The sequence below is a fragment of the Salvia hispanica genome, chromosome 6 (genome assembly GCF_023119035.1).
Source record: "Salvia hispanica cultivar TCC Black 2014 chromosome 6, UniMelb_Shisp_WGS_1.0, whole genome shotgun sequence".
Lineage (NCBI taxonomy): Eukaryota > Viridiplantae > Streptophyta > Magnoliopsida > Lamiales > Lamiaceae > Salvia > Salvia hispanica.
Window position 1 is genome coordinate 14,668,849 of NC_062970.1, and position 27,964 is coordinate 14,696,812.

Below are 27,964 nucleotides of genomic sequence, written 5' to 3' on the forward strand. Positions count from 1 at the left end.
ATACCTACTTTAAGGTTTTCATTTTAGAATTAATCAAAATTTCACTAACATAAATGATTTGCGTGCATCTACTGCCTAAGCCCTAAGTCTAGCATAATATCTAATCTTACGAGTGGATAGATAACACTTGAAAATCAAGAGGTTCAAATGTAGTTGGAAGAGAGGAGCGTGTAGAACAAGAATATTGGTAACCATAAGTATTATTATTTACAATATGCATATTTTCATACACGTTGGAGATAGATTTGATATTTTTTATTGAGATACTTTTTATTTTATTATTGAGAGAGACAGTCTTTGTGTGCTCGCGTGGCACAGTTATGAAACCATTCAATAGCTAACTTCCCCTTAATTAAATAACCATTCAGCACGTAATTAAGTATTAGTACTACATTTAATTATTTACTACTCTTTCTGTCCCATGTAATTAACTATTACTACATCTAATTATTTATTACTAATCCTGATATACATATGGCTATAGATGGAGAGTTACTATGCATCAAAGTGCACCGAAGTTAATTTTGAATTTTGGGACAATCCATCATAACAGAGTTATGTTCATTGAAGGGTTATGTACATTTTTTTTCATACTTTATTCCTTATCTTAATTTATTCGCTATTCATTTTTGATTAATATTATTTATAATTTTATTCATTCACCTACTTTATTTCCTTTTCCCTGACATACTAAATGCATTTTTTTAAATCTTTCATGTACGGGAAAGAAATGTCTAACCAGAAAGTAATTTGTTACGTTAGATGTATTAAGAAAAATTCTGTTTATTTACAATCAAAATTTGTAATAAATACACCAGCAATGAGGCGGCAGCAGAATCCCACAAATTAGTAGTATAATTAAATGATTTTGGATTTTTGGAGGACCTTGTTATGATACCAAATACAGTTATGATACCAAATACAGTTATGATACCAAATACAGTAAGATAATATACATACTTTATTCATCCAATATAATTATACCTTTTTTTTACGAAATCAAAAAAATAAATGTTTAAATGGAATAAAATACAGAATAAAAAAATAAAATATGAAAGAGAAAAAGAAAATAAAGTACTCATTCCATCCACTATTAGGAATCCTGGTTTACTATTTTAGTCTGTCCGCCTCACTTTTATTAGTAGACTCTACATTTGACTAACTCATTCAACTCATATTTTATTTTAAAATTAATATATAAAATTTGGACCAACATTCTATTATATTTCTTAAATTATGTGTCGAATTCAAATGAGACTCCTTATAATAGACAAAGAGAATAGGAAAAAAAAATTGTTTACAAAAAAAAAGAAAAAAAAATTACCTTAAGACGGCTAGTAAAATACGATTCGAATAAAATATGGAGTACATGATTATACTATACACCTTGATAGTTGATACCCACTATCCACACCAAATAAGTGAGATACATTTGTTTTCCTCTCCTTACATTTGTTGTATTCCTTTTAGGAGGAAGACTTTTTGTTTATTTCTTTTAGGAGAACGACAAAAGTGCGGGAGCTGGAAAGGAAAGGAATGCTGTAGGAAGAAAAGTATTCACATGGGTAGTAGATATATACATCAGGAATTTTAGCATGAAATATTACGTTAAAGAATTTTTTTTTTTTTGAAAAGTAATAGATTTAATAAATATTACTACAAAATGTTATTATAAGTCTGTACTTTATTTAATCTTGCATTTACTAATTAATAGTAATACTTTATATGGGAAAGAACTTGATCTAAACCAGTTTTTTGTAAGTTTTATGTACAAAAATAATACTAACTTTTTTTAATAATAACAATAAATTACGATATTTTTTTAAATTAGAATGGATCATAAGATGGATTTGGATTGAGTTCGACTTGATTTGGCTGAGTTGGGTTTGGGCCGCGTTGGGTCATTGAACAATAAACTGACTAGTTTCTCTGGCGTCTAGAATATAACGATCTTTTACAAAATCTGAAAACCTTTCATTTGGTCCATTAATTTCTAAAGTGTAGGCCCATTGGGCCCATCCTAAATTTTGGGCTAATATGACTAGTCCCCAACTCCGAGAAGCATTGCCCTTCAAATTATTGTGATTTATTTTTATTATTCTTGATTTAAATTTTATAATCCATGATATGTTAGATGAAAAATACAAATATTTTAGATTTAAGTAATTATTTGTTGGGTGACTTACGGCCTTAATCTGCAAACTTGGTCGAGTAGGATTAATCGGATTTCGCCAAAGGTGAATTCGATACACGTCTGGTCTAACAAAAAAAGTGTAATTTTACCTTTCTAACCGCATTACAAGAGCTTTCATTTTCGTGTTTAATAGTGTACATATAATTAGTATTGTATCTTTCATGGTTATGAATTATTCTTTTGAATAAGATATGCATCAAACTAGTAAACAATAGATTATTCTATAGTTATGGTGCAAAAAAATCACAATTTTCTTTTTCGACATTCTAAAAAATGTATCAATTTCTATTTTATTAGAATATCCTAGACCCGCTCGTTATAAATCAATCTTCTAGAAATTCATTAGTTGCAAATTACAAAAAAACCACTAATATAGACCAACTATTAAAGCGTCCAACACGCTGCACGTATTCCCTCTTAAATGTAGCCATGGTGAATGAAAATTTCTAAAAAGAAAAACTTATGAGGACACGAATATTGAGAATTACCCGAGTTGTAAAGTTTTAAAAATAACAACAATTAGCGTTCCTAAACTTTTTTTTGGGACGTTTTCATTCGCGTTCTCTAGTTTTGTGAAAACTAACATACAAATGTGCAACTCAATACTAGGCTTCATGTGGTATATTCATTCATTACCATTCATATTGATTCATTACAATTCTTAATTTATGTTTGCCTATTTTGTTATTCACGTCTTATATTCAAAAGTATTCTCTTTCAATTTTCTAAATTTTTAAATCTTGTGATATGTTTCTCCTACCATATATGTATATGTAGAGCATGTGTTGAGCTTTGCTAGTGATCAAACCAGATTAATTTATACATTAATTATTTGAGTGCTTCTAGCTCGATAAAATTAATTTTATTTTCAAATAGTGCTAATAGTTGTATGTAAAACGATTTAATCATAAATGCGATTTAATCAAATACTTTTTTTTTCAAATATTTATTAATAGATGGTGAAGACTATGAGCTCGAAGCCAATGATTTAGTCGATGCTTCAAAAGTTATTACCCCTATGCAGTAGAACGTTATCAATAAATTCTTAGATTTTATTTCAATTGGATTACTTTATTTCTCTTTAACAGTAGTAATAGATTAAGAGTGGTGCTAAATGGCCACATTATGGCCAGCCATAATATTAAAAAATTATTAAAATTTTGTATAGTTAATGCCATATCGCTGAAATTAATGCATCTAGAGAGTAACAATTTTTTAAAGACTAATATACCCTCAAATATAAAATAGTTATGTTGAATATCTATTTAGTAGTAGTAGTATCTATTTATATTCAACCAATAATACGTACAATTAGGACTTTAAATTCCATTCTCCATTTTTTATTTGATGCGAAAATTAATAGAACCAACTCTAAGGCATGATGGAAAAAAAATAAAAATTCTCCTAGTTATTTCCCAATGCCAGCATTTGAAAAACATTGAACCATTAGTTATGTAATTTAATTATTTTGATCAATTTAAATTATACTAATCTTTAGTTATTATAAATTATTTAGTAATCAAACATGCACTTATTTATAATCAAACACGTATTTTAATAATTCAAAATGAGGTACCAAAAATTATTCAAATTATTTAATATGTACTACTGTATAATTAATTTTGAAATCATAATATAATATATTTATCATATTTCAATTCTATTTTCAGTGATCAATTTTCAAGTGAAAATTTATCAATGAAGTACTAAAAATTATTCAAATTATTTCAAAATTTCAATTAATTATTCATAAAATATACTCCTGATATTTCAATTCTATTTTCAGTGATCAATTTTCAAGTATATAAATTGATATATGAACAAATTGTAAAATATTTTTGAAATAAATAAATTGTAGGAGTATGAAATAATATGATTAATAATTTCATAAGTGTGAGACATTATATTTATAAATATTACTAAAGTGTGACACAATAAACTTTTACTCCGTACAAAATTGCAAGGAAGTCTTATTGTCACAGATAAATTCTCAATTTAAGTACTTATTTCGTCCCATAAAATTATACTTTTTCTGTCCCATAAAAATATGTGCACTTTCAGTTTTATAAAAATATGAGCATTCCATTTATAGAAAGTTACCCCAATATATTATCGCTATATATCAAATTATTTACTACAACTTATATCACCATCAAAACATTAATAATTATGTTGGTCACACTATCCACTAACATTACTTTAACTACCATTTTCATCATCTATCTTACTTTACCAATTTTGTCTTAATACTCGTGTCATATCATCCTCCAATATTTTTATAGGACAGATGGAGTAGTACAATTTTTCCACAAGAGTTATGCACTTTCTAATTTGGAAACTCTTTTTCTCTAGAAAAGTGAGATTCAATCTCCACTAACAATACCTTAATTACTTTTTTTTTTACCCGTCTCTTACTTTATTAATTGTGTCAAACCAAAAGTACATACTCTGAGACAGGGGGATATTAAAATTTTCAATTTACTATTCTTTGTTGAATTATGCTACAATCAATTTGAACTTATATTAACTGAATTAATCCCAAAAGATAATTAGGAAGAATAATTTCATAATTTTAATCAATTTTAACTATACTACTACTACTATTTAATTCTAATAACAGAATTCATCGTAATTAAAGACATGCATTAACGATGAATATTTAAGCAGCAACAATTATTTTATCGGCCCATAATTGAATAAATACTTTTAATTATGATGTGAACTTTTAAGTTTAACTAATTTTTGTTTTAAAATACATTTAATCATAATATTTAAATAACCTACAAATATTAGAACTAATAAAAATATTATTTTAATATTTTTCAAAGAAGAGTATTTCAATATTAAAAACATAATATGATATTTTGATATTGTCAATTAATTAATTATATACTCCATATAATATTATTTTGCATTAAAAATTTATCCATGTTATCTATATAAGTCAATATTGTTACTATTATAGTATGTTATTATTAGTATTATTAGCAAGTTTAGTTTTTGGTGTGTAAGTTGTATATGTGATTTATATTTTCAGTCTAGAAGACACGGTACAATTCTAATACAGTACTCCTAGAACTGTATTATTGTGCATAAATTATATGGAGTATATATGTGCAAGTATGTATGCTTGCATATAATAGTTAATAGTATATTTTATGATCATGTTTAATAAGATCAACTAATTTTAAATATAATGTTACTCCTAGTTATTCTAATTTGGTAATCAATTTTCATGAATGTGCAAAGTTATATAATTGTATTGCATATCATATAAAGTGTACTTATCATATAAAGTGTACTTATATACTCCATGTCTCTTAGTTAATAGGTATGATATGATTATTTCCAATACAACATACATATATAATTTGACGTAAATTGTGCATAAATTGTTATGGGGAGAGAATGTTGTAAATTTAAATTTTAAGCAAAAAAATGAGAAAAAGGTACTTAAGTAAAATTATCTTAGCACTAACTATTACTACTAATTTATTGCATTGACCTTTATAATTATTTACAAAAATGCCATTGTGTGGCTGGCCACATTATGGCCACATAACATTACTATTTGACCGTTAGTAGTAATCTAAAACTTTTTGTTTTAAGTTTGAACATAAATTGAATTGAAAGTAATGCAAATGGGTTCGCAATTAGTTATTTTGATTGAGCGAGTTTTTCTAAAACATTTGGCTTGATTAACTCGATGGGTCAGTTTGGAACTCGAAGAGTTAGTCATGGGTGGACCCAAAGTGAAAGGGGGAGGGGCTTAAATCCTAATGAAATACTTTTTATTTTTTTTTGAAATTTAGAGTTTAGTGTAAGTTATAATGTAAAAGTCCCTATAAATTATCTAAATTACTCAAAAATATACATCAAAATAAAATATAGAAATCTAAACTCCTATCGATAATTATTTCTACGTCCGCCCCTGGTTAGAGTTATGATTTTTTATAATCCAAAAAATAAATAACTCGAATAGCCTACAATCCGAATAGTTCAATTGATATCCCTAATATCTGCTATACAAATACTACTACTTCTATTTACCAAACATACATTAAAATCCGTCCAATAAGAAATGATCCACTTTTGATAATTTTTTATTATCCTAGTAACTTATACCATCGACTTATTAGTAGAATGAAAAATATTATCCACCCAAATTACGAATTTATGCATCATCATCACGATAGCAAACGTACTACCCATAAATTGAAAGATTCGATGAGAGGCCTTAATGAAAAACATTTTCCCAACTAAATTACGCATTTATGGATCATCGTCACGATATCAAACGTATTCACCTACTAATTTTTAACTGAATTGAACGATTCGATAAGAAACGTGCACGCCATAATAAACAAAAATACCATCGGTAATTAATTTATTGAAATAAAAAGAGAGAAAAAGCCAATAAAGCTGATTTCCAAATTCCACACACTAACCGTCTCTCTCCACCCCAAACCTCCTCGCCCGGAGCTGAAACCGCGTCACCGCCGCCAAGAACCTCACCCCCTGCACCGGATCCAGTGCCTCCACCACCTCCGCCAATGTCCACCCCTGCAGCGCATCCGCATTCTCCACCACCCCTCTCATCGCCGCCTTCACCTTCTCCACCGCCGCCTCCATCTCCACCACCGCGCCGCCGCCGCCGAACTTCTTGACCAGGCCGTACACCGGCGGCTCCGCCACAGTCTCCTGCACCCTGGCCATGGCCTGCGTGATCTCCCTCTCCCTCCGCCGCGACTCCGCCTTGACCTTGTCGATCCGCCGCCGCTGCGCCGGCGAGAGGTCCGCCGCCGCCAGAGCCCCGTCCATGATCGGGAAGAGGATCGAAGGACGGAACCCGGAAACCCAGAGGAGAGAGAGCTCGAAGGAGGTCATCCACGGCGGAGATATCGAAAGGAAGACGTCCTCCTCCACCGCCGCCGCCTTCTCGCGGTAGAACTCACGGTAGTGCGCGATGACTCGGGGGATTATGTCGCTGCATTCTCGATCCCGGTCGGGGCCGGAGAGGAGGGAATCGAGCTGACGGAGAAAATCCTCTTGGCGGCTGAGCCACCCTTGGTAGAAGGTGGTGAACTTTGCCATATTCATTTAATAGACTCACACTATAAACATATACTCCATATATATAGTGTCACACCAATTTTAACAAAGTATATAATGGAAAAAGTGAATTATATTTTTATATATTAATTTTTTAATAAAACGTACTCCTAAGTTAAATAAGTTAGGAGAGAATGTGTGGTGTAGTAAAATGTAAATGTACTTGTGGATGAAGAAAAAAGTACTACTACTAATTTGTACTCCCTCCGTCTGTAAATAGGAGTCTCGTTTTTTTTAGTCAGTCTACGAATATGAGTCTCGATTCACTTTTACTATAAATGGTAATAGGATACAATCTTCCACTGACTCATTTCACTCACATTTTATTTAAAACCAATATATACAAGTAGAACTTCTAATTCACTAACTTTTTTTCTTCCATTTTTCTTAACACACTCCTAGTAGCTGATGGAGAGAGTATGAATTAATGGGAGCATAGGTGGAATATAGAAACGTGCATTGTTTTGTCTCTCTTTCAATGTGGTTAATTTTGCCATCACATTTTTTACCATCGTAGGTTAAAGACAAATACTATGAGCTAAGTTAATTCACTGAACATGGTCATAATTTTTTATATATTGTCGTCACATGTTGGATAAGTTAATACTTCTTGGTTTGAATATTCACACAAAAAAACGTGGTAAATTTACTAGGTCCCATCAGTAACACATGACGTAATTTATTTTGTCAGTAATTTCTCCAGAATTTAATTTGTAAAAGTGAGCATACGCATTGTTCTTCAGATATTTTTACACAATATAATTAATTAAAAATATGTCCGTAGATTCAAAAAAAAAACCCTACAAGGATACATTCATCAGTAATTTATAGTAATTCTATTAATTTCGGCAAACAAACAAAGTTGCAAGTGAGCCTTAATGATTATAGATGTAAACAATATCCCCATTAATTCTTTGTAGAGAAAAAAAAACTCAACGGTGCATTTAAATTTTAAGCCACGTTAAAATATTAGTGCTATAATCATATGATAACAAGTTATAACAGTCGAACAAACTTAAAATGTTAGTGCTATAATTTTTTTGAACAATGATAAATGTATATGTACATAATATCTTTAAATTTTTAAATATAAAAATTTTATGTTGAATCGCAACATGATTTCGATCTTGATTTGAATTAATTATACAATATTTAGTAAGAAAATATTTTTTCTCTTAAATATACAAATATTTAAGTAATTTTTTTTAAAATGTTGCAAAATGACTAGTACTATGAAATTTATTTAAATCAATTAATGTTTATAAAACGATTTTCATCGTAAAATGTTAAAAAAAAATTGGTTATGTACATACAATCACGTACGTTTATCACTTTTTTTTTGCAATTTAAAACGGCATATAACTATATAAGCAGTTAAATATGACGAGAGGCCACACACTTGAATTTTGAGAGGGAATTCTGTAGTGTGGTGTATATATATATGATGGATATACCATTCAAACATCCTACACTCTGTAAATGGGATGTCCTTTGCCTACAAATACAGAAGGCCATACATTTTAAAAAATAAAGAGGGGGTTATTGATTACAGAGAATGCCTAAAGAAGAACAATTATAACTAGAAACATATGGAGGAACCATCGCTTGACTCACGGCTCCCTCATCGAGCAGGGAAAGACGGACTACTACCCACCAAATATACGAGGCAGGAATTCCAAACCTCAGCTCCAAGCCATGCTTTGCTGCCTGTCCTGCACCAAATTTGAGGTGAACCCCGGTAATGAGTGCACAAGTGTTCTTTCTCCCTGCAGCCATTTGAGCAACGTGACATGATCACCCTGATTGTTCTTCAACCTGTACAACTTTTCTGTTCCAGTTTGCTTGTGTCACGTAGATGTTGGGCCATCGGAGGCATGCAGAGACGAAACAGAGTGCGGTTGCTGCATTTGTGTTTCAGATGCAAGGCCAAGAAGCACTAGGGTTGTCCTGCCACAGTTACCAACATATAAACTGTATTACAAGAGCGGAATAATAGTCATAAACCCGTGCAGGTAAGGAATTCAATACACACATTCCCATATATACAGCATTGTCTTAGTTCCCTCCTTTTCATTCTTCTCACACAACACCTTTGATGCCTGCACTATACACGTGCACATTCTTTTTAGGGTTAAATCTTATTTTGTGTCCCCAACTTTCAGAGTTTTCTGAGAAGTTTGATTCATATTCCACTTGACATCATAAAGTAACAGAACAATGAGTAGGCTTACCGGATTAGATGTCTAGAAATCTTATCTTTAAATGATATACATATATATAGATGACGGACTGTAAATTGTAAAGAATTATGCCTCTTGCCCAAGCATTCGTGTCCCGCTCTTTTTAACAAGTCTAAGCAACACCTTTTCACCTTGTGATCCTTGTGAAGAAGTAAGAGGGTTTTATTTTGCTATTCCTTTCCATTTTGCCATAAAAAACATTGCATCTATTTTCTTGACTGTCATATCGTTCAAGAGGGGTTTCATACATACGGTTTATGTGCTGAAAAGAGACATACTAGATAACACAATGGCTGAGAACCTCTACACAAGTTTCACATACCTAGGCACAGAGGTTTTAATACTTGATTGGTTTGTACATGCAGCAAGAGGTCCACGAAGATTCGGATACTTGCTTAGAGCGCTTTCAAGCTGAGGAGACGGCAGCTGCAAGCAGATATATAGAGTTCGTATGAAAACCAAAACAATAAGGGATCACAATAACATAACAAGCGAACCATAAATACCTGGAGCAATACTTTGAAGGAATGTGGCTGTGTTTGAGAGATACATTTCAAGAAGCCAACCCATTGTTTTGGCATTCTCCAAACCTGCCCATTACCATAACATAAAGTCAGTTCCCTAATAATTCTCTAACCACAGACACAGTCAATAATAATCATAAAGTTCTGCAAAGTTAACGGGGCATAGAAACTTCACATGATACGCGACGTACCTGCCTGTTAACAAGTTTAGAAAGAATATCCATGACAAAATCAACCTGCAATGAATCAGACGGGTAAATACCAACAAAAAATTGGTCCTTTATAAAGATTTAAATGGTGGCTAATGACTACTGGAGCCATGACGAAATCCAGGTGTCGTCAGTGCAATCACAACTAGCCAGGATTCCAGTAAAGACATTACAGGTTATACAGGACTAGGACATCACCTAGCATATACTATTTCCGAAACTAAAGAAGAACATTAGATGAAGTTCAAAAGCACAACCCTACGAGGACCATCGGTAACTTCAGATCAACAGATCATAACCGCTATATTACAGATTGTGATTACAATTAAGGCCCACAAGACAGATTGAGAGGCAGTGAATTTACCAGTGACGGAAAAGCATCTATTGCTTGAATTACAGTTCTCATGAAGAGCAGGGGAAGTGGAGTTCGGTCAACCTGAAAACAAAAAAAGAGCAATGTTGATAGTGTCATTGGGAGCACTTGCATTCATGAACAAAACATATATATACCATCTGGTTTAAGGCCTTTGCCAGGACTTGTTGTGTAAAAACTGTGCGCTGCTCAAAGCAAGCTGAGCAAGTATCTGTGATCTGAAGAACAATTACATAAGACTATTAGAATAAGAACATAAACAAGATAATTCACTTGCAAAATTATATGACAGACTCTCAAGAGATTTTATAGTAGGCAATCAAGTGGACTTGTATGGAGAATCATGGCAACGTGAGCAACTTTCAAAGGAACTATGGGTGCATAAAAAACTATAGTAGGAATCCAGTTCATCCGCTTAATAATCACATTTTAATAAAAGAATGATCGGATTACATATAATTTCTGATATCAGAAATACATGCTTTTTCATATTATATGAAACTAAACTTCTTTTTTAGATCACTAATAACAACAAATATGCAAATAGGCTCAGATAAACACCTTTTTCAGTGGAAGACAATCTCTCTCAGGAGAAATGTCATGGATTGCTACCAAGACTTCGACAGGCGTTAATGCAGGACCTGTATGAGCAGAACCCTGTAGACCAAAGCAGTTGAAATCTTAGAAACATGAGACATTGAGAGAAACTTGACCAAAATTCCAACAAACCTTTTTTATCAACAGTATCCCATTTTCATATTTACTTTAGCACAACAGATGCCATAACAATGATCTATATTGAATTCCTCAAAACCTACAAGTTTACTAGACCAGTTTTGATGTCAGTCTCATGCTAAGGGTTCATCACTACACCTATTTCTAGTTGCTTGTACAACTTTGATAAGGAATGAAGTTGCTTCGCAGAAAGTGGATCTGCTTTAATATATTTATCAATTTATCAATATAAGCCTGACAGTTGACAAGGACTTTTTGGAGTACTAGACAAATTTTTCAAAAGTACAATAAGCCTGACAACTTTTTGGAGTACTAGACAAATTTATCAATATAAGCCTGACAGTCATCCAAAATTTAAAAAAAAATCAAATCCAATGGAGCCGATAATGTCCCAAAACAGAAGGATTGCTCATTTTTTTTATTTTCTTACTCCATATAACGCATTACGATATGTGCAATTTAAAGAACCAAAAACAAATTGTTAGTCTTAAAATTATCGACCTCATATGTACCTGTAATATATGAGCCAATGCCATTTGAAACTTAGGCAAAGGAAGCTGGACAAGCCGAGGGAAAATAGGTAAAACCTGGCACCACAAAAATAATAAATTGTTGCTTGAATTTTTTAAATGAAAACAAAAGGCATGTAAGAAAAGCAAATTAAAATTATTTTTGAGAGAGCAGATTTCTACTCTTCATAATAGATAAATTTGAAAATTTGAGTGGACCAAGAATCATTTTTTTGGGCAATTCTCACATGTCCAAAGACTAGATTTTATGGAACGGTGATAGTAACAGATCTTGAAATGTTTACTAATGATATCCAACCAATAAAGGTGAAGTAGGTAACTTTCTTGAAGATTGGTTCACTTTCATAAATCAGTACTACTATAATTTACAGGAGACTGGAGAGTCAGATGATAATTTCTGACCAACTCATAAACAAGTATAGGAGGTTCTGAACTTAAAGACAATCGGTGTTTACAGCAAAGAGATGTAAAAATAACTATCAAAGCAAGCAGGGATTTGAGAAAATGACATTTTCAAGCAAAAAATTGTCTATGTATGTTTGAATCCAATCATATGATTTCTTAATATTTGTGATCATTTTTGACTATACAACAGTAACAACACTCCCAGATAAGTCATCCAAGTTATCTTTAGTGGGAACACAAGAAAAGCTAATTTATTAGATCTTTACAATCGCAAATTTTAAAAAATTCAATATAAATCTCATGCAGGGAATGGTTTGTGCTTCAACATAAAACTTCAATGTCAATAAATGTAAAAGAACCACAATGTTGAACTATAGACTCATTATATAAGTGGATTTCAGAAAATAGGGAAGACTGAGCACCTCATCTCTAGAGAAGGCTGATAGGATAGGAATAAGAATAGTAGCATCCTGCAAGACAAAATTCACATAATGACCAAAAGATCATAAGGTGAAGTAATTAGCAGTAAAGATACAAAGGACACCCAAAAAAGAACCTTTAGCCTAGTTTCGTATAAATGTTTAACAGTCACCACCAAATCTGTAGGTGGTGCTCGCCCTTCAGACAACAAATGAAGAACCTTCAGGTGAAACCAAAATTATCAGCATTCGGGAAGAGCAGAATCAAAAAGAAAATTCTAGAGAACTATGGACAATTTGAGAAGAATAGGACAAGCAACCTGTGTCAACAAATCTTCACTTCCTTGAGGAGGATTTGAGATTATATGAAGTAAATCTGAATACGATGACCCTAGAGCCCTCATCAGAACAGTTATATGACGATGGACAGCCTGCACAACAATTTTTTTAAAGGACTTGCTGGAAGAGGTTAAGCTAGTAAAAGCTATTAGAAATAATTGCACCATAAAGCAAATAAGCAGGAAACAGCAACAAATTCTGACTAAGTAAAGCAGTAGGAATTATTTTACATCTGATAGTACTTTACTTTCATCAATTCAGAATCTAAGATCTACATATACAAAAGTCAATATTGCAAAGAATAGATTCACAGTCAAATAGTGAACAGAGAGCTAGAAAAGACAATGGACAGCATGACCCCAGATAACATCATAAAATAGATGTACAGAAGTTGGTCCCGACAGTCCCATTAAGTTTGAGGTACTTCGCTGAATAATTATAAATGTTCTTAAACTAAATATTATAGATAAAGACCTGCTTAACAGCCTTCGAAGAACGGGTGTAACTGTCAAAAACAAGTTGAAGAAGAGCTGGTTTCTGCAAAGAAACAAAGGAAACATCAGAAAAGCATAAGCAAGCAGAAATGTGCATGATACATCACTCCACATATTATCTCCACCAACCTTAGCACAGAGTGCAAAAAATAAGGACATGAGCCTGTGAGCTTGAGAAAATATATTTGATGAATCATCCAGGGATGCATCCTGGACTCCTTTCATAGTCTCATCTGGAGAAATCCCAGGCTCAGAAACTTGAGAAGCACTAGTGGATGTTTCTGCACTTTCTACCTAAAAAGACGTTAAACGTAAAGGAATGGTTGAACTGTTAAAGAGATACACTTAACGAGCTACAAGTACTACAAAAGGTCAATTAGTTTTTTTTCTGTATATTGTGATGTCTGGTTCCTCTTTTTTTAATTTTATTAAAAAAAGTGTAACAAAGTGGAAAATATAAGAAAATGATTATGCCGTCAGTCTATATGCTTGAGCCTACAATGGTTGTATTTATGAAGAAACATACAATAGAATTAGAAAATTTTTATAGAGAATCACGATACAGATGAAGTCAATCTATATAATTGCAACATTTGGTGTAGAATTAGAAAAATTGGGTTTTAGAAAGAGAGATCTGTACAGAAAGAACCTACTTAAATCTATCTTCCAGAGTGAAATTGATTTGTGGTATGTGGTCAAGAACAGAAAAACAGGTGCACTTCAACTGAAAACTCTCATTCAATGATCCCATGAGAAGAAAACATTCTTTAATTAGAAAAAACAATGAATAATCCATGAGCATAGTATACTAATTCTTTGGTTTGAAAGAATAACATATACATAGTCCATGCGGGATCCTAGTTATAAAGCTCAATAGCGTACAACTAACAAATCTATCAAAAATAAGGAACTCGATCTTCCAGTACACTGACATGAAACCAAGGCAACATTACACTACAACACGGGTTACGTCACATAATCATCCTAATCCTAATCCTAATCCTAATCCTAATCCTAATCCTAATCCTAATCCTAATCCTAATCCTAATACTAATACTAATCCTAATCCTAATACTAATACTAATACTAATACTAATACTAATAATACTAATACTAATACTAATACTAATACTAATAATACTAATAATAATACTAATACTAATAATAATAATAATAATAATAATAATAATAATAATAATAATAATAGCAATAATAAAGAGAACGAAACAAAGATAGAGTAAACATATTATTTGTCCTAAAAGTAAAGTAATAAATGTTGAGAATAAGATCACATGTAACGAACCTGTCCTCCAATTCTTCTGTCAGAATTTGCAGACTCTGATAGCAATGCATCTGAAGAATGCTGATCTACAGCAGACAAGAACATGTTTTTTGCAAATTGCTCAATGCTGTTAGAAATATAGCTGACTGCATATAGTTTGTTTGACACCTGACAATGGCACATAGAAACAAGGTAGAGAAATTTAGAGCAGAAACAGGTGCATAGACAACGGAAAAATAAGATAGATGGCAGCTTCCTCACCAGGCGTATAGCTTTAGCCTGGATATCATCCTTTGGGTGCACAGTACACTGCCATGTGGAATTATGAAGTTAGGGAGGGGATCAGATTGGACCAGCAAGAAATCAAAAGCTGCCAAAAGAAATTGTATACAGATCATACTAGTTTGAACTAGGCTACTAGCATACAATGGAAAATTATCTTCAAGGTCAATTTGCTATCATCTGAACTGCTGGATAGGGGATGCAGGAAATGAACAAGTAATCATTTCCAGGGCACATGCAAAAAATCTGGAAAAATGAAACAACTGCAATAGCCGCTAAATAGACAAGAGTTCAAGATAAACTAGGACATATTAGGAAGTACTCAACGAATCAGGATTTCCTCTTCTACAAGATATTGGGTGCCAAATTTATAATGCCCTCTTCACTCAATTACTTTAACAAATCATCAGGTATAAGGATTGTGTCCTTCAAAATCATCATTCGCCATCTACCACAAAAGTTTATTAGTTGCTCCCTCCGTCCCACTCTAAGTGACATATTTTCCTTTTTGTGATGTCCCAGTCTAAATGACACATTTCTAAATATAGTAACATCACTCTCTCTACTTTTTTCCTATCTCTTACTTTATTCTCTCCACTTTACTCACAAAACAACACTACATAAAATCCCGTGCCGAATTAGAAATGCTCCACTTAGAGTGGTACAGACTACAGAGGGAGCATTGCATTAGTAAAGCTACATTACAATGATAATGATCAGCATACAGCATTGAATATAAGCATTTCCCCCTGATTCTTTTTTCCATTTGTTTGTTTTTTCTAGACTTCACTGGTTCTTATCTTAGGTCCCAAAACTTTATGAAAGCCAAGAAAACATATCCAGAGGTGAAACTCTAACTCAGCACTTTTGAATATAGAAGGAATTTATTAGAACTAAAGGTACTCATTTGCTACTTGGATTTACTAGAACTAAATGATATTCATTTGGTACTATTGTGTAATGAGGACTTCATGGGATCAGGTTGAACTTGAAGTCTACAACTATAAGGATACCCGAACAACCCGACATGACTATTCAAAACAAATGCATGCGCCATTCAGTAACTGTTTTGTAACAGAGGCTAGACTATTGCCAAATTCCTAGTTACAAACTAAAGACAAGCAGTGTAGTCTCATTTTATAAAACTATAACTTAATATCAAGACATGGTAGCATTCACTTCACCTATGCTATATTTTCCCTGTAGACATAAAACATTATGTCGACCAGCATAGTTCACAATCAAGAACTCACAAAGACTAATTTTGCATAACACTCTTCCAATATGAATGATTGAAAATGATAATGTGACTAAAATGAGCGTTTGTCATCAATAGTACCGTTGGAGGTATATATTGATACAGCTATGTAATAATATTATCATCTTTTCTAAGCAATATTAACGGACTGATCCATCAATCAAGCCATGCGGAAGTCTAAGCATCTGTAATATTTATTGATGAGAATACTGACAATTAGCATTCTTGATCAGCTATCTAGATTGAGAGATTCTAATATTCCAGATTTGAATCCAGCATACAACTACAGAATTAAGTTAATTTTATTAATAAATATACCCTCCCAACTAAATTCAGCAATCCCTAGTTTTTCAACACCTAAGCTTCTTGCATGACTTTGTATAGAAATACAAGCCTTCATGCAATTAGTTACCATGCATTTTTAGTTTTAACTGAAGAAGACAGAGACTCTGAGTTTAAGACACCAAACAGTATCAATTCCAGAGTAATTAATCCAATAATTTCCAAAATAATCTACACATTGTCACTTCTTAGCATCATATCATGAGGAAGTTACCTTCAAAGCTATATCGAGACATGCTTGACGAATGAAAGGACGACTAAGAATTAAGCTCCACACTACACCAAGGCCCTGAGTGACACGATCACTATCACGACCATCGGTTCCAGAATGACTTTTGGTACACATGTCATCCAACATCCCCAGTACAGAATCAGGTATGTGTGGAACTTCACCAAGAAGTCGACTAAAAGATTTGTTAGATGCTGGTAAATCCACTAGCAAAGATTTTGCCTGCATTTGAAGTTCAAAGCATCAAATATTTTTTGGGCAACACTAATATAGATAAGTTAAAAGATCTCCTACCACTCCCAAAAGGAAATTCTCATATACAGCAGCAGCAGATGATGCAGAGTCTGAGATCACAAGACTATGGAGATGGTATAGGATATGCAACACAAGCTCGTGACCCTGAGAACAAAATAATCAAGAAAAACTAACCAGTAAGGGTTCAAAAATTAATGAGAAAAAAACAACTCAGCTGACTATTGTTCATTTTACAGAGGCAGCACTGATGTGAAGGGTAGTAACAATTAAATCTATATCACATAATTCTGTTAAGAATAAGATGGGAGCTAGAGTGTTAGGAGTGTTGGAAACACAAAGAAAAATCCAGGTTCATAAGGTATCGAGATAGACCTTTTGCTGTTCATAATCTGATATTATGAGTTTCTGTGCCATCTCAATCACATCACTAACGTCAATCTACAAAAAAAAAGACATGGCAAAACTCAGGACCAATGACAGAGATACAGAGTTTTACTAAGAAATGTAAAGTAACAGCAGAGCTACGGAAAGAGACAGTTGGAATTCATACAATATTGTTTCTGCGATCTGCAAATTCCATTTTGATTTTTTAAAAAGTTAAAGTTGTAATAAATACAGTAGTATGGGATACACATAGCTAGCAAGCCAATGGAAAAAAAATGTACAACTTAGATTAGTAGTTCATGATTTGAATTGAGCCATTTATAATTTTAGTCAAGTTTTCAGTGTATATATGAAGTACAGCAATGGGGCAAATTTGCAATGTACCATTTTGTATCAGGACACCATAATCCATGATGACCAGACCCTCTATTCTGTATACCTCCGAACGAATCTCATGTGTTTAAGTATAAATCACTAGATAGCAGATTATATGACCAAAATTCACTTTGAGCAGACCCAGGAACTCTATAAAGTTAATTTTATATTTGTCATGCTTTTGATACTATTGCTATCAGAGAAGTAAAGATGAAAGAAGTGAAAAGCTAATTGCAACAACAAATAGATACTTTCTGTTAATGAACTTTTAGGTTTCAATAATCTCAGCCATTTAGTTTACAAACACAAAAGGTCACTGTTCACACTTCCTTTAAGTTGATCCATGCATAATAACAGCTATAATTGTTTCCACTGCTACATGCACTACCTTTGATCTCCTTCAGAACTGAAAGAAAGTTCACATTGTAAAAGAAATTGCTACAATCTTTTATAAGTAAAATTATTATACTTCTAAACATTTAAGCAGCAATAATCCACAGTGACAAACATACAGAATCTGTCAGACTGTTTTTTTCAGTGTTAATAGCAACAAAATGGGTAAGAATCTACATGTTTATTTTTATGAATTTTGTTGTTCAGCAGCATAATTGTTTTTCCTAGCAAATAAGTACAGTAAATTATTTAATATATGAATTTCCAATTCTGAAGGAACTAAATAGTTTGCATGTAGCAGTTGAAAAAATTGTAACTCTATTAACACTATTGATAAACTTGCAGATGGAACCTTGTATGGAGAACCTTTTGTGCTTGTGAACCACATAATTTCATCAAGACCTAAGTTCATTACCAAGTAGATTATTTGCTGTAATGATTAAATTTACTCTTATAGAAATTGCTTCTCTGTTAGTAACAGAAATAAGATAAATCCAAACTTAACAGCTTAATAGTGTTTCATTCTCCTCAAAGTGGTGTGTATTCATTGAATCTACTTTCTAGTGAGTAAACATTTACATTCTCTTTAATCAGTTATCAATAAATCCAACTCAATAAAATTTCTATTGAAACATAAGACTATATTAAGCAGGAGAGGAAGCCTCTGTTTTGAGAGATGGAAACCAACAGAAAAGGAGAACATAAGAGCGAAAATAATTTCACTAAAACAACAATTATTCAAGGGAATCTCAGGGCATGCCTGTGCGAACAGTCGGGCGACAAGTGCAATTTGTGTTTGTTTAATATCTGTTCTCTGTGAATTCTGGTACTTATTAATTATCCGTTCAAGTGCCAGTCTTCTTGCATGTATTTGATGATCTTCATCAAGCTCAATATACAAGGGAAGCACTGGCAACTCAGCAGATGCACTCTCAGATTCTTCGACATTTGGAATATCTGGCGGTAGTTCATCAGATGCTTCTGATGAAGGGGAGTAGGCCTCGTCAAACATGGCTACACCCATTGATGGCTGAGAAACAATGTCCTCTTTGCCAGTAGATGGTGAAAGATGTAAATAATTGGTTGCATCCTTATCTGGAGTGATTACATTGGCATCAAAATCATGGACTTCATATTTCTGGATAGACTCATCAACTTCGATTGTCATTGGCGAGTCTGGAAGATTTATGTCAGTTTCAATTGTGGGCAGAGGCTGAGGAGCACATTCAGGTACAGATTGAGGTACTGATAAGAGTACACTGGAGGAGCTGACAGGATTGAAATCAGGCTCTACAGTCGGATGTTGGACAGTACCAACATTTTCTTCCATAACATACGTTTGGGGCATATCCGTAGCAGCCAACAAGCGCCTTGGATCAAGGCGCCGAGGATCCTGGAAGGTTTACCGAATGTTAAGGAACAGCTGCAGAAGAAATAATTAAACAAAAACATATATAGGGATGGCCTCCCCTCTCACCAAGAAAAAACTTACCCTTCGTGGATCACGTTTAGAATCTGTAGATAGATTAGCAGTAGCAAATGTATCTGAATCTGCAACACTAGTCGGGCTCAATGATGAAGCAGGTAACTGAGCCAAATGGTCCAAACTTTGCGTAGAAGTTGCAAAACCATTTGATCCAACTACTTGGGCAGGATCACTAGTGTCACTAGGATGATTCAAAGATAAGTTACCGTATCTTGTCAAAGGAGGTGGATTCTTTGGCAAGTGCTTCATATTGGTGATGACAATATCAGCAAGTAAATCGGCATGAATATTTGATATTAGAATCTCCAGAGACTCGACTCCTCTTTCTCCTTCGGCAATTAAAGCGCCAATCATAGCAACCATCTGCTCCACTGGAGTCAGATCCCCATCCAACACAGGGGGCTTAGCAGATATTCCATTAACATGATTCTGCCCTGCATCACTAGCAGTGGTAGTTTTATTGTTATGGGGACCGTGACGTGACTTCTTAGAAGAGGCTTCAAAGATATTATTCTGATTTTCATTGTCCAATTGAGCTGTCCTTTTCTTTGTCAACTCCCCTGAAATATGCAACTGACTTGACAGCTGATCATCCTGAGGATAAAGACTCAATTACAAAAAAAATATAACGTGTATATATATTATATAAACATATATATAAATCATGTAGATTGCAGTCCTCTCATAGTACTCCCTTCGTCCCACTATAAGCGATTCGTATTCCTTTTCGGGACGTCCCACCTATAGTGAGCAGTTCCCTTTTTTGACAAAAATATAACTCAATTACTCTATCATACTTTATTCTCTCTCCACTTAACTCTAAACATCATTTTCTTAAATATCGCCAAAAGAAAAACGCCTAGCTTATGGCGGAACGGAGGGAGCAACATACATCCCCTTATCGGTGCATAATGTTGAACATAAAATGCATTTATATGGACTTCTTGAGTTAATGCATTTTATGCACTTTTGTTCAACATTGTGCATTTTTGGATTATTTAACAACATGCACTGGTAAGGGAATTTAAGGTACTCCCTCCGTCCCTCTGTAGCTGGGTCGTATTCCTTTTTGGGTTGTCCCACTGTAGCTGAGTCATTTCCTTTTTTGGCAAAAAGTACTTTACTCTCTCTTGATCTCTCTACCTTTTTTCTTTCTACTTTATTCTCCTTTTACTTAACTTATTCAAAACATTTTTTCTTAAATCCCGTGCCGAAAAGAAATGCCTCTACTACGGAGGTACGGAGGGAGTACTACAGTAGTTAGGGAATTTATATGATCTCTTCTCTGTCCTTTATTTATGTACAATATCGGCAATGGGCAACCAAAGAGACCAAATAACACAGATTTTCTGTTCTTCCATGTCCCTATGTACCTTATTGAACTGGAGATCACGTGAAGCACGCTCATTGTTTCTCATGATTTTATCCATTTGTCGGATAACCTGCTCAGCAGCATCTCCAGCATTCATTGCTCGCAACTCTTTAAGCAGTTTCTCTCTCGACTGGAAAAATTAATCAATTTCGAAAAAAGAATTTTTAATAGTGATTGATATATTCTTTCTGATGCTGTAAAAAGAATGATGATACAGCAAAGTAATATAATATGAACTTTACCTCGATCATGATAGGATGTGTACACCTTAGAAATCCTAAAAATGCAGTTCTTAGAGAATATTGAATGCTGACTGTATGGCAGCCTTTGGCCATCTCCATACTTGGACTAAAGTCGAGCAGTGCCTTCAATACAGTTTTGTAGTAGACAGGCCTTTTCCTTGCAATAGCTACAAGACTGGACATAGCGATGTTAGATTGTGTCAACAGATAGAGCAGGTATACATCTGACAAAAGGTTAATGTTTTCTACCAACAAACTCATACATATTAAAGATTAAAAGCATCTGCAAGATGTGGCCACAGAAACAATTACAAAGATCGCAACTTACAATAGACATTTGATCTAGGCACAGGATTATAACAAGAAGCAGCTCCAGTTAGACAAAAATGGCTCCAGTGACAAAGATAAAAGAGTATAATACGCACTCAATTAATAAGTATGAGAAGGGACTAGATGGGTACATCCATGGTATTAAGAACAAATAAACCAAGAGAAGTGATACTCTTCAAGTATCACAATAATCTAACTTATCAAGTAGATTCCCAATAATATAACTATATGTGTGAAGATTGTGCAGAATTTTCAGTTTCTCCATTCATAGATATATATTTGATTGGCAGACCTAGGCATACTGCCATATAACGCCACACTTAAAAAGCTGGACAGCATGCTGCAATGATAGCACAAAAAAGGCAGTTGAACTTATGCTAAAACAAGTTGCCAACTTTAGTTGCCCCTCAAGAAAAGAGGTGGCCTTTACATGCACTCCACTATGATGCAGATTACCTCATAGGTGCAATTTTAAAGAAAATCTACATCAACAAACATTTTAGCACCTTGTTTGTTGTTTGATCAAAAATATTGATACAGTCACTTAATGAATCTACAGCACAGGTCTCAGACACAGATATAAACATGCATGAGTGAAGGGGATAACATTATAACACAGGCAAAGAGTTGATATGGTTACAACACAAAACTTGTAAAGGAACAGCTCTGGAACAAGTCTATTTGAGAATGCACAATCAAACACACAATGTAATCACATTATGTAAACACAAGCAGACATCAACATATAACTATGAGTGTGAATGCGTTAGATATTATTGTTAAAAGGAAAAAAAATTAACGGTAATCGGAATTAACTTTTAACTATTAATATAACAACTTATAAGCATGTCTACAAATTAAACTAAGATACCATCATTAACTCATCTCCAGAAGCTAAGATGCACTGAAGAAAATATCATGTTGAGAAAAAGGCATGACAGCTATTAGAGGTCAACCCTTTCCTGTCCAACCCACCATGCCTTAACAAATAACAACTCAAATTATTTTCCATATATTTCTATATAACTGCTTTCTTCATTTATGATGCCATTTGGTTAGGTCACAAAAATCGAACTAGTAACAAAAAATATCAATGATGTCACAACTCACAAACCATGTGAAAATAGGAAACATAAGCTGATCGATATAAAAAATTGTATTAAGATTAATATATCATATCATCAAATGATACATGCCAAAAAGATAATAATGTTATGTATCCAAGTTCCAAGCCTATGAATGTAGATTTATTTGATATGAATCATACAGTAACTAGTGCTGTAAAAACCGCTCAAGCTGTGTGCTTCGAGGGATGGGTTTGAGGATGGATCTGATGCTCAGGGCGGAGGCCTTTGTGGATGGGTTTGAGGCTTAACTCTTAAGACTCGCCAGACTGAGGCACATGCCTCAGGGTGCTGAGTCAGTGCGAAGCGCCCCTGAGGCGTCTAAAGTTAGGACTATTTTATTGTTTATGGGTCTTGTTTTATGGGCCCAACCATAATTACAAACCCAAAAAAAAGCTCAATCATTTCAACCATCAATTAAATGTCCATTCAGATCTAACCAAACTAATAAGTGACATCACCCAGAACTCAACATATTGCAAGACAAATAGTGAGGGTCAATGAGAAAACGCTCACCTATTGACAGCAGTAATTGTCACGCAACCAGGAAATTTACTTGCTGACAGCAACATTTCTAATAAGATCTCTAGATGTCTATTTGCATCTGACATGAGCACGTGAGGATTCAGAATAGGATGACTATCCGCTATCCATGAGACATTAAACATCCTTCCTTGCCTCGCTATCACTACAGGCAAAGCAAAATTGCAGGTGTCATATTAACAATACAGAAAATATAAATATATGAAAAGAACGTTGTTAAAAGGCAATCCATTATAAATGGCTTTCCAATTAATATATCATTAAAAATGCTTACCTTCAGGGTTGCACATATCAAACTCAGTTGAATCCAATGTGAAGCATAAAATAAATGTTTCAATAAACTTTATCGCTAACAACTTAGGACCAATAGGCCCCGCCTGCAAAAAGATCCAGAAATCAGCCACAATTTAAAATAATTCGACTACAGAAACAAGAAATATGCACAACAGCTTCCCACATGGAGATATCTAGATAGATGATCCCCTTAGTTTTGGTGCCAGATGTATTGGTTATGTGAAGACAGGTTTGGATGCCACTATATCTAATCTGCTACGTGGTATTTGTTGAAAAACAATAACATCTCTATTACCTGATTCTAGACATCAGAGTATCAATACTTACGAATCTTTGAAAAGTAGCTGATACTACATAATGAACATAGAGAAACTCTAATTGCCTTCACTTAGGTAGGCTCAATAGTTTACTCCCATTAAAAATGCAATGTTTTCCTTATTGGGTTGTCCCATTAAAAATGAAACATTTCCTAAAAGGGAAACAACATCATCTCTACTTTTTCATCTCTCTTACTTTATTCTCTCCACATTAACTCACAAAACAACACTACATAAATCCCGTGCCAAAAAGCAAATGTTTCATTTCTAATGGGACAGAGGGAGTATAAGAAAAAGTTGCTTGACCAGATACAACACATCCCTGCTGATGTGTATGCTGATGTGTAAAAGGACAAACCAAGTGATAACAATATCAAAAGCAACTATCACACAGAACAGAAAAGTTGGGTTAAATCATGATCCGACAGCATGCATCTAAAGAGTAATCTCAATACATAATAAGACAGAAGATCATACGTTGTAACAACGATAACAAAAATTAAAGTGTGTAAAGAGTTTTTGTAACAAAGTTGGGGAGCTGTATATTGTAACTGTAGTGGTTTTCGTTGCATATTATGTGAATGTCCATCCTAATTATAGGTGTGTTTTATGGCACCATCGAATTTTTAGTTTCTTATCCAGAATATCCAATAACAAAATAACTCCTCACAAGTCACATCTACTGTTTTCCTTACTGTTATTTTCAGCTTATGTAATCTCAGTTTAATATGTGTTTGCATCTTTGCTCTTTCTTCATTTTTAGCTTGCATTCTGCATCTTCATCTATTAGTGCATCTGGAATGTATTATTCTTTTGAGGACAAAGGGCACCAAAAAGTGACTAGCATGCTAGCACCTAAAAAATATCCCATCATTTGAACAGGAGAGAAAATAGATTATTATTAAGGTTGTGGCCAAGAAACAACAAAAAATACATAGCTAGACTCAGAATTGAATGAACAATACATAGATTATATTCATAATTTACGTACTTCTGGAAGAGTGAGTAGTGCCAAGGACTTAAATTTTCCAAATCAATAGAGATTACTATGTGACTGTATAGTGGTCAACCATAGAACTAAGAAGGTTTTTGGTATGGGGTTCAGTAGAGAGGGAACGGGCAGAAATATAGTTTCTTAACAACTACTTTCAATCGAATTTGGGGCTGGGTGTGCCAATATCATCATGGGCCACTGGGTTGAATGAAAAATCTCTAGCTGAAAAAAAAAAACCATGCTTCTCATTGCACATAATCATTGACAACATAATGTGAAGTTTGCATAAGCACTACCATATGAGACTGTAGTAATCGGCATTTTTCAGCAGTAAAAGACATTATGTTAACAACATTACACATACCTCAAAGATAATGCCTAAAACAGCATCCCTAAATTTGATCAAGCCTGTCCAAAGTTCTTCAAGCCATCTTTGAACTATACCACGCCGTTGAAACTATAATATTTTAAAATAAAGCTTTAAAGTTTCATAGATACACGTGAGCTTAAATCAATAATCTAATAGCATAAAACAGATGGAAGTTAATTAGGTAAATCCATAAATTTGATCAAGCCTGTCCAAAGCTCTTGAAACCATCTCTGAACTATACCACACCATAGAAACTATAATAAGTATTTTTTTTAAAAGCTTTAAAATTTCATAGATATACATGAGCTTAAATTAATAATCTAATAGCATAAAACAGATGGAAGCAAATTAAGCCAAAGCAAATAAAGAGACAAGGATTTTCAAGTATAGGACATACTATATGATAAGAAAAACAACTGCTGACGCATCAACATATACTGATACAAGGTATCGCTAATACTCCATATACTACTATGCATGGTGTCTTGTCTCTAGGGAGTAGGGAAAATTATTCAACAGGATCAGCCTGATATTTGAAATCGTGTTTCAAAAGCTTTTCCTGATAAAAAGCATTTTTTGTCTTCACACATGATATACAAAACAACTATCAATAACATAGCAACTACAGAGCTACTGAGGCAGACAGAGAAATCAAGGACATAAACTTGCTTTGACAGAGATGCCCAAAGACACAATTCCATCCAAGACTACAAAGATGGACACAAACTTGCTTTGACACACATGCAGAGAGAGAGAGAGAAACCTGCAATGCCAGCTCTTCCAGCACGCTGGAGAAAATTTTTGTGCCAGTGATAATAGATTGTGTTGCAACAATTGGATTATTATCTTTCAAAAATGTCAATAAGACAGGAAATAATATGACAAGATGTTCACTTTCTTTGGCCCGGGCTTCATCAATTACCCTGTCAACCAAAATCACAGTTAATTGATGAAACAAACTATGTGGCAATTATCCAACAAAGTAGAACTACCGAGATATGCCAAAACTGCAATTGTAGTGTCTTTAGATGAGGACAGTTGTCAAGATAGACATATCAAAAAAGGCCTCATTTTAATGGAAGTGCAACAGATACTTACGCTGCATCAGCAGTAAAAACAATAACCTTTACGCTATGGAGCGCTTACATGTCGATTAACATTACGCGCCATAGGAAAAAAGGTTGATGCTAGCATTATATATTGAAAAATGAGCTCATGGCGACGTGAGGTCATAAATTAAAAGGTTAAAACATGCATAAACGAAAAAAAACCTCCCGCCAACTAAAATTGAGTGAAAACCGGAGGAAAAAACAAACTTTATGCATGAATTACTCACTCAAGGAGATATTTCCTGACTAGCGGTTCGGGGGAAGACTGGAGCTCAGCCAAGTAGGGGAAAAGCTCCGCGGCCTGCGACGGCTCTACAGAAAACAATATGTCTTTGGCCTGCTTCAATGACGATAACTTGACGGCCAAATCTCCATGGTTGTTCGCCGCGGCGAGCAGGGAGAGCGCCTGGTCCCTGGCCAGGGCGCTAGCCATGTGATAGTTGATTGAGTTTGAGGATAATTCCTCAACTAGGCGTAGGTATTATTAGAAAAAGGGTTTCTAGGGTTTTGAATTGGGGAAGCAGAAATGTAATCAGATTTGGTAGGGGTTAGGATTTGGGATTATGATATTAATGTTGACGTTTATGAACGGATTTCTCATTTAAATGGGAACGAAAGGCGTCGGACTCTCGTGAATTAAATATTGATGAAGATGGATACCTCATTTTTTTGAGAACCGTTGGTTTCTATTTGAATCGGTTAGAATCAAAGTGGATCACCTACTCAAAGAAGATAAATATCATTTGTACGAGTCTTGTGCCACCCTCGGCGACCAGGCCCAGCCACGCCCAACGAGCCGACGCACGAGTCATGCATCCTCTCAACTCGAGACATGCCATAAGCTGTGCGGTGCGCCTCTGCGATCATCTAGGGTGTCATTCACCATTTTCATCCGAGACTAAGCTTTTTTTTATAGGTAAGCTATATAATTAATATAGGAAATTATGTTTTATTTCACTATATTTCTATTAGATTATAAGCATAATTTTATATAGATAAGTAAAATATCTATTACTGCTACATTTGTATTTTAATTAATTATTATAGCTAGATACTTAGATTTTGATTATAAGGCTTATATAATCTATATGGAGTGACCAATTGCTAACTAATTACTAATTTAATCATTAGATTAGGAGAGCTAGTGGTTGATATAATGTGTGGATTATATTTTAAATTTAAATAATTATTAAATAAAATTAAAGGGTTTTAAGGTCAATTTTCTCTTATTAAAATTATCCTAAAATTTTAAATTTACGTAACTCTCTCAATTTAAATTATTTTTCACAAAAAATATATCAAATTAAAGGTAACTTTATAAGGATTCTAACGAGATCTCAATTGCATATGTTCCAACGACGTTCGGAAGATGAAATTTGATAAGCAGATTTTTATCAAAAAATATATCA

The 27,964-nt window shown here is 33.8% G+C and overlaps 2 protein-coding genes across 3 annotated transcripts; both read right to left on the minus strand.

Annotated features, from left to right (window-relative positions):
• Positions 1 to 6,556: 6,556 nt before the first annotated feature.
• Positions 6,557 to 7,309, minus strand: LOC125197291 (protein RESPONSE TO ABA AND SALT 1-like). Its single transcript, XM_048096015.1, has one exon. It carries the CDS (start codon positions 7,292 to 7,294, stop codon positions 6,638 to 6,640), a length of 657 nt encoding a protein of 218 aa, XP_047951972.1. The 5' UTR covers positions 7,295 to 7,309; the 3' UTR covers positions 6,557 to 6,637.
• A 1,401-nt stretch (positions 7,310 to 8,710) lies between these two features.
• Positions 8,711 to 27,238, minus strand: LOC125193807. Of its 2 annotated transcripts, XM_048091698.1 has the most exons (27): positions 26,783 to 27,238; positions 26,210 to 26,369; positions 25,441 to 25,533; positions 23,746 to 23,848; positions 23,445 to 23,616; positions 21,475 to 21,649; positions 21,234 to 21,362; positions 19,867 to 20,454; positions 19,135 to 19,767; positions 17,595 to 17,660; positions 17,262 to 17,366; positions 16,953 to 17,189; positions 15,118 to 15,165; positions 14,878 to 15,024; positions 13,704 to 13,868; positions 13,555 to 13,617; positions 13,062 to 13,172; positions 12,879 to 12,962; positions 12,745 to 12,792; positions 11,900 to 11,974; positions 11,214 to 11,309; positions 10,790 to 10,870; positions 10,644 to 10,715; positions 10,262 to 10,306; positions 10,053 to 10,136; positions 9,869 to 9,972; positions 8,711 to 9,253 (listed from the first exon to the last, which is right to left on the minus strand). In XM_048091698.1, exons 1-27 carry the CDS (start codon positions 26,986 to 26,988, stop codon positions 9,154 to 9,156), a joined length of 3,990 nt encoding a protein of 1,329 aa, XP_047947655.1. In that variant the 5' UTR covers positions 26,989 to 27,238; the 3' UTR covers positions 8,711 to 9,153. The 2 variants fall into 2 exon arrangements, with proteins under 2 accessions (XP_047947655.1, XP_047947656.1); XM_048091699.1 differs by lacking the exon at positions 25,441 to 25,533.
• Between the last annotated feature and the right edge of the window lie 726 nt (positions 27,239 to 27,964).

Excerpts from the sequence above, each read along its gene's own strand:
- LOC125197291 (XM_048096015.1), bottom strand. The coding sequence starts at position 7,294 with ATGAATATGGCAAAGTTCACCACCTTCTACCAAGGGTGGCTCAGCCGC.
- LOC125193807 (XM_048091698.1), bottom strand. The coding sequence starts at position 26,988 with ATGGCTAGCGCCCTGGCCAGGGACCAGGCGCTCTCCCTGCTCGCCGCG. Across the intron at positions 17,190-17,261 it reads AGAATTTCCTTTTGGGAGTG|GCAAAATCTTTGCTAGTGGA; the intron begins GTAGGAGATCTT and ends CTTCAAATGCAG. Across the intron at positions 9,973-10,052 it reads CCTTCAAAGTATTGCTCCAG|CTGCCGTCTCCTCAGCTTGA; the intron begins GTATTTATGGTT and ends ATCTGCTTGCAG.